Here is an 8,197-nt window from a genome sequence, read left to right on the forward strand (position 1 = left end):
TCTGTTAACTAATAGGTTGGTTCACTATAGAATAGCATAATGCTTTTTTTAAATTTAATTTTCTTGTTACTGCTTTCTTTGTGTATATTATCAACCTTACTGGTAAATATTCCACAATCTTTAACATAACATGTGTAACATTGAACTCATTATCTCTTTCCTCAAGCTGAGTTTTCTGCCTTGGTTTGTGATCTCACCAATCTATCCAGCCCCATCCATCCATCTCAAGCTTTTGACATGTGAGACATGACATCCTCAACTAGTCTCTTTCACATTCACTAAGTATATTGAAAGGAGCTCTAGTAGCGTAGTGGTTACAAATTGGGCTGCAAACCTTAAGGTAAGCCGTTTGAAACTACCAGCTGTTCCGCGGAAGAAAGATGAGGCTTTCTGCTCCCGGAAAGATTTACAACCTCGGAAACCCTGTACAGGGTCACTATGAGTTGGAACCTACTCCACGGCACATAACCACCACCAAGTATATTGAGCATTCTGTTTCCAGACTGTCTCATAAGTCACCTTTCCCCTGCCATCGTTAGCACAGATCCTCAGGATCCCCCTGATTCAGCTCCACGAGCCCCTTTACTAGGTGTCACTGGGTCAGTTCTGACTCACAGCAGTTTCCAATATACAACAGAACGAAATGCTTCCCAGTCCTATGCCATCCTCATAGTTTGAGCCCATTGTTGTACCTGTGAAACCCATACTGAACGCTGCAGAGACTCTTTACTTTCAGTATACTCCTGACCCAACTCAATCCTAATCCAACCTAATCATTGCCACCAGGTTTCTTTTTTCAAAATTTCCATGTTATCACATTTATCCTGCTTAAAAAACTTGCATCACCTCCTTGTCATCTAAAAGTTAAAGGCTAACCACTGTAGTGTGATAATCAAAGCCTTCAGTGATGTGTGGAACAAGCCTAGTTTGGAAGCTGTATGTCTACCCATTCCTCACCTAGCACATCCTACAGTAGCAATCCCCAAATACTTACTGAACCCTAAATGCGCATGTACACTTCCATACCTTTGCATCCTCTTTCTCTCCCCCAGTCTTCTAATGGACTTCAGCTTAGTCTTCAAAACACAACCTAGGAGTCATTTCCTCTAGATAACCTTTCTTTTCATTATATTTATCACCTTAATAGAGTTGATGCCTCTTATATATATATTCTTTAGTGCCTTATACTTCACCTTTTTCTCCCTATTCTAATGGTAAGTTCCTTACTAATTGTAAATTCTTTGAGAAAAGAAAGAACCTAGATCTTAAATAACGCCATATCCTAGCCTCCTAACACAGGACTCAGTAATTTTGTTGAACTATATTTAATTGATCTTATAGGGTGAATTATGAGTAGAAAAACAAATAAAGATGTCTAATTTCCAGGAAATAAATATGACTAGATTCTGTTGTTGATTATAAAGTGATCACATAATAGTGTGTTCAGGAATTTTTTATTTAAATAATGTTTACCATAGTAAAGCAGTATTGGGACAATGCTAAAATGTATTCTCATTTTATAAAAATATTGAAGAGGATATCATTTTTATATGTGATAATTTTACCACCACTTTTTTCTCTAAAGTATATGAGGATGTTTATGAGAAGAAAAATATGTAAGGGCAAGTAAAATACAGAAAACATTTAACCTAGAAGAAAAAGACAGATCACCTCATATACATGTGAAAGGAATAAAGAAGACTAGAAGAATCAATGCATTTGAGTTATGGTGTTGACAAAGAATATTAGACTGCCAAAAACAACAACATTAAATCTGTCTTTGAAAGAAGTGCAGTCAGAATGCTGCTGGGAAGCAAAGAGGTTAGACTCTGCCTCTCATACGTGTTGGCAGGAAGGACTGTGCCTGGAGAAGAGCATCATGCTTTATAAAGTGAAGGATCCCTGAAAAAGAGGAAGACCCCCAATAAGATGAGCTGACACAGTGGCAGCAACATCACAATTGTGAGGATGGCACAGAATCAGGAAGTGTTTCGTTCTGTTGTGCATAGGGTCAGAACCAATTCTAGGACACCTAATAACAACAATAACATCTTCTTCCCCAAAATATACCAGAAAGTTTATGAGAAAAAAATATGTAAAGGCAGATAAAGTGGAGAAAACATTTAACCCAGGAGAAAATGATGAACTGTCATGGAGAGGAAAATAATTATTTTAGGAAATATAGGCAAAGACAGTGGTTCACAAGCCTAATCATCATTGTTGTTGTCAGGTGCCATCGAGTCGAAACCAACTCATAGCAACCCCGTGCACAGCAGAACGAAACAATGTCCGATCCTGGGCCAACCTCACTACCGCTGCCACACTTGACGCCATCAATGATGCCACCTGGCCAATCCATCTCGTTGGGGGTCATCCTCTTTTTCTCTGACCCTCCACCTTACCCAGCATGACATCCTTCTCCAGCGACTGCTCCCTCCAGACAATATGTCCAAAGTATGAGAGACAAAGCTTAGCCATCCTGGCCTCCAAGGAGCACTCTGGCTGCACTTCTTCCAAAACAGATCTATTGGTTCTTTTGGCAGTCCATGGCACTTTCAGTATTCTCCTCCAACACCACAACTCAAAGGCATCAATTCCTTTACGATCTTCCTTATTTGGAAAACTTTATTATATATCGATTTCTAGGCCCTACCCTCAGAGATTCTAGGGTAGGTCTTGGCATGGTCCTAGAAACTAGATTTACAAAACAATTCCTTGGCAAGTCAGTCAAATTTAGGAACTATGGCTAAGGAAAACCACCGAAATATTATAAGCGCAGCCCAGTTTGAAAGTTATAGATGATCTCAGCCAAAACAAAACAAAAATCTAAATTCTTCAAAATAGGAAAGCCACAGAGTATTTTGTTTCATCTAGTCTAAGAAATTGAGACATTTAGTTACTAGTCCTAAAAAGGTGGTCCCTATGGCATCACTGACAGCCAGCCTTTCACTTAGCGCTATTTACAGGAGAGAGGTGCTGCTGTGTGTGGGCAACGACTGCCAAGGGCCTGTGCTCAGGAGGCCACAGCGGTCATGTACTGGGCTGTATGATGTGGCACAACTGCCCATTGGCTAGGCACAATGGTCTCGCTTATTCTCCCAGGCCACAAAGGAGGCCTTTAAAGTAAATGTTCCAAGTGCAGGGCAGAATACTAAATTCAGTTCTATCTCAAAAATACCACACTTTTCTTTTTAATAAATGGCTTGATAAAGTGGTACTTTGGTTTGACATCAGAAAATTGGCACTAAGCACATTCTGATTCTTAACAGAACAAAAAAAGTAAATAATAAACATTTTTGAAGTATTTCTTTCTTAAAAAAATTTGTTTAAAGTTGTAAGTTGAATTTTCTAAAATTGTTTAACTGCAAAGTTTTCTCATAACTAATGCATGTAAAGTAGTTTTGAGGAGAAAAATACCATGTCTTGCCACTTTTCTTCTTTGTGGACAAGTACATCCTTTTATCTATATCCTGAGGATTATGTTGTTTTGTGATCTGGAGCCTAGATCAGTAAAAGTTGGTTAAATGCTAAGTAAAGCAAAACAATCTCAAAATCTTGATTTCTGTCAACTAATGAAAGGGAAGTCACTAGTAAGGTAAAGGGCCTAAGAACTAGAAGGGGCTTCTCATTACTTTCCAGAAGGCTCAGGTACTCCAGGGGTTACTCAGAATGTCCATAAACTGCTTACCTGAGAAGAGGTAACTCCTTAATGGGCAGTTCTGAAAAAACAATAACAATAAAAAAAGCCCGTGTTTTTAGCTATACCATGTCCATGTGTTGCTGTTGTTCACTGCCATCAAGTCAGTTCCGACTCATAGAGACTTTATGGACAACAGAACAAATCACTGCCTGGTTCTGCCCTGTCCATACAATCATTGCTAAGCTTGAGCCCATTGCTGCTACTATTATGCTAATCCATCTTGTGGTGGGTCTTCCTCTTTATCTTTGACCCTACACTTTAATAAGAATGATGTCTTTCTCCAGAAATATAGATAGATCCATTTAGCTCTGTGTGTGTCTGTGTGTGTGTGTGTTGTGTTAAATTCACCTTGAAAAAATATAGGTTACATTGATTGTAAAGATGTTTCACCTACCACTCCCCCCCAAAATTGGACCAAAACATTAGCCACAATGATAAAGTACTACTCAATGAAAAATGTGCTTGAATTCAGTAGAATTATGTTTTATAAATGATGCAGTTAATTTAATACTTTCTAAGTCCCAGTGTGGTGCTGTAGGAAAAACACTGGGCGGCTAACCACAAGGTCAGCATTTCAAACCCACCAACTGATCCTCAGATGTCCTACATAGGGTCGCTATGAGTTGGAACTGATTTGTTGGCACTTAACACCATCAACAACGAGCACTAAATGGGAAATTCTATAAAACACAGATATAGTAAGAGTTAAAACTAATTTCTTTTTAAAAAAATTTTATTGAATCATTTTGAACAGATTCACATTATAAAACAATGTGTACTTATATTGGATTTCAGTTATTGCAGACACCAGTCACAAAATCATTTTTATTATTACCTAATAAAATATCCAAGGGTATAATTTCCTATTCTTAAAAACAATAGTAATTCAAATAACTTTTATCTCCGGTATAAATCGGTGACTTACCTAAGCCACCATAGAAGAGAATGTGTGTGCCATAGAATCTTCCAGAAATCAGGCCTGAAATTTTTGAACTTTAAGGTACACTCAATTACAAATCACTAAACACATTAAGCATAATGCCACGAATGAATCTCCTTTAATATTCAGTCAGAAAATACTTGTACACTTAAGAAATGTCTACTGAATGTCTACTCCGTTTTGCCCCAGGACAGCCACTGGGCTATATGATCCTAGATAGAGTGGATGTGCAGCCTTTGTCCTCAGTGAAAATTATCAGAAGCTTCTCTTAAAAATCATATTGCTAAATTATATTCATTTTTAGGAAATTTGATCTAAAACTGCTCACTAGAGAATTTGCCAAAATAATATGCCTATGGCCTATAGCTCTGGTAGCGTAGTGGTTACGAATTGGACTGCGAACCTTAAGGTCAGCGGTTCGAAACTACCAGCCGCTCCGCGGGAGAAAGATGAGGCTTTCTACTCCCGTAAGGATTTACACCCTCGGAAACCCTGTGCAGGGTCGCTATGGGTCGGAACCGACTCGATGGCACTTAACAACAACAACAATGGCCTATAAAGAAAGTTTGTTGGGGGGAGGGGGGAACAACGACTCTTTTTTAGAAGACTATAGATTTTTTGTCTATAAAAACAGAATCTCACAGTACACATAGTGAGGTGGGTAACATAAAATGATATGATTTTCAATACATGATCATCCATAACTTTTTTACTATCTTTACTATGCGTACATGAAAAGTTCTAGTTCTGGATATTATTTAAATAAAAACTTAAGATCTTAAAATGGCAAGCTTCCCTTTTTTCAAACTATAATGATGTCAGATAACAAAGTATGTCTATCAATTGTTAAATATTATACATTTCATTTGATGTTTGTTAAAACTGTGAAATTGTTTGGTGTTTAAAGTTTTTTCTTCCTTCTGATGTATAAATCTTACACACAAAAAAAGGAATAATGCAGTTCCTCATACCTAACAGCTCAATATAAACACTGAGAGCATGAGCTGAATGGGCCCATCTCAGAGAAAACGTGGCATGTCGATTATTATCTTGAATTGGATGCTAATCGTATTACTCTCTACCTCTCTGTATGCAGTTTCATATTTAGTATGCCTCCTATTAAGATCCTCTTAGAGTAGGACCCAGAGAATAAGTCAATTTAAAAATCACATACTAACTATAGTACTAGTTTGAAGCATTAGAGTAGCTAAATTTTAAAAACTCAGAAGGAAACAAAAATTTTTCCAGAAAGGAAACATTACCATGTAAACAAAACTTGGCATTCAAGTTCCAATATCTGAACCTAAAAATGTTTTTAGATGTATATAAATCTAATACTAATTTTGAGAGCATAGATTTGTAAAAATGCTGAAGTGCTTTTTATAGGTTCAAGTCCAGGCCTAATCCCCTAAGATTATGGGAAGGAGATACTGCAACAACGATCAAATCTGTATTTCTATGCAATTTGGGTAATACATTGTCTCATTTCAGGTTGCTGCTAGCCATAAGTACAATTGGCATCATTCCCATGAATCCAGAGGCAAATCTGAGCATACTTGAGGGGCGTGATGCGTACAGCCACATTGTAGTCCTTCTGCACACCATGAACATCCACCCACTGGTGGCCTGAATAGACAGCAATGATTTTGCGCTTCCAACTTTTTTTGTCTGGTTCTTTCAGACGCAGGTAGACCCCAGAGCCAGTAGAGCCTGACTCTGCATCACAGTATTGATAGAAGAGATCATTGGATTCATCAGACACACTACAAAACCGGTAGACCAACTGATCATCCCTGTCATTATCAAATCCTGAGAAGTGAATCATTCCACCTGGCATCTTCTTGAGGGTTGGACTGACCCCTAGTTCCATGTATTTCTTTTTGTGAGCGCGTTTCAGCTCTAGAAGAGCATAATCATAGTCCAAGGCAGCATATCCCGTCCTTCCTCTTGCCCATCCTTTTGGAATGTGGGTGTTCTTGACCCGAGTCCACTGGAAGGAGAGCCTCCCCTCACCAACTCTCTGACCCCGACCAAGTTTTTTTCTTCTTCTTCCAACCTCACCTCGCTCCTTCAGATTCTCTTTAGTGCCCTCCTTTCGATTGCCACTATTAGCTTCTCTCCTGCTCCTCTTAGAACCTCTATGTTTCTTGCCACTACCTTTATTTCTCATCTTCAACAATCCTACCCTTAGCTTTCTACTCCCTTTGATATAGTCCTTTCCATCATGAACACAGTGGGCAGCTGTTAAAACATGATTAGGGGAAACCAGAACACCACTGCAACCAGTGGAGAGCTTCACAGCTGTATTGAAAGGGAAATTAGTTAAGAATCTTTTGTCCAGGATGCTGAACCTACTGTCTGTGCCATATACCTGTCTCTTTCTCCTAACAGATGCTCCATTCGTAGTGAAATTTTGAGTCGGCTCAAGGACCAAATCTTGAACTTTCACTCTGGTCAAGGTTCGAGTGCCATTCTCAAACACTGTCTCATACGAAAGGGAATCCTCTAGTTCCGAAAGGTTGGTGGCTGGGAGTTCTTTCTGACATTCGATGCCACACGCTCTGCTTACCACCATCTTAGCATCTGCCTCAAAGGTGGGACTGGTCAGATAGGAAGTCCTTTCATTGACCACCCGGGGTATTTTTCTCAAGTGCCACATAAAATCCGGGTCCAGTTCAGATTCATCAATGAGAGTCCATGCAGGTGTGAAAAGTATCAGCCAAAAGAGTATATTGGTCATTTTGTTCTTCTATCTTGTCCTTAAAAAAAAAAAAGAAAGAAAGAGAAGGCTTACAAGGTTGACTTTTTAAATATGTTACTTACCCATTCATTTCATTTAGGTCTTGAATCTACATGTACTTTCACCACAAATAGGAGTCCTCATTTTCACTTATATTTACTGACATTTATTTGAGAAAATAAATTTTCTTCACCCACACTTCCCTGCACCTGTCATCTTCACCTGAAGTTCCCCAGACTTCCAGTGACTGGAAGAGTAAGGCAGGACAACACACTGGGGTCCTCTGTTGCCTGCACTACACTTTCTTCCTTCCTACATTTCCTAGAATCTTAGTTCCAGGTGATTTAGAAAATGAGGAGCAAATATCCTGAACTCTTTCCCCTCACTAACTCATGAAAAGCAAGGCTCAGAAATTCATTGTCTCTAGAATGTAAATAAGGAGCTCTGATAGCGTAGTGGTTATGAATCAGGCTGCGTACCTCAAGGTCAGCAATTTGAAACTACCAGCTGTTCTGTGGGAGAAAGATGAGGCTTTCTGCTCCTGTAAAGATTTACAGCCTTGGAAACCCTGTACAGGATCACTATGCGTTGGAACCAACTCCGTGGCACTTAACAACAGAGTGTAAATGAATATAAACCTCAAAAAACATTTATTGGACTATACAAAATTTCTTTGAATTGGGGTGTACAGGTTAAGCTAATGTAAAGGCGTACTGTAAAACACTGAATAGTGTTCAAAAAAGCAGAAGAGGTTATAAATGGGTTAAACTGGTTGTTGACCTGCTTTGGTTTTTATAAGCAGAGCCATGCGTTCCCC

The 8,197-nt window shown here is 38.9% G+C and overlaps 1 protein-coding gene across 1 annotated transcript; it reads right to left on the reverse strand.

Moving 5' to 3' along the window:
- Positions 1-6,138: 6,138 nt before the first annotated feature.
- On the reverse strand, positions 6,139-7,380 carry PRSS35 (protease, serine, 35). The gene has a single exon (XM_006870655.1). The coding sequence runs from the start codon at positions 7,378-7,380 to the stop codon at positions 6,139-6,141; it is 1,242 nt and encodes a 413-aa protein (XP_006870717.1).
- Between the last annotated feature and the right edge of the window lie 817 nt (positions 7,381-8,197).

This window comes from Chrysochloris asiatica, unplaced genomic scaffold, assembly GCF_000296735.1.
Source record: "Chrysochloris asiatica unplaced genomic scaffold, ChrAsi1.0 scaffold00146, whole genome shotgun sequence".
NCBI classification, from domain to species: domain Eukaryota; kingdom Metazoa; phylum Chordata; class Mammalia; order Afrosoricida; family Chrysochloridae; genus Chrysochloris; species Chrysochloris asiatica.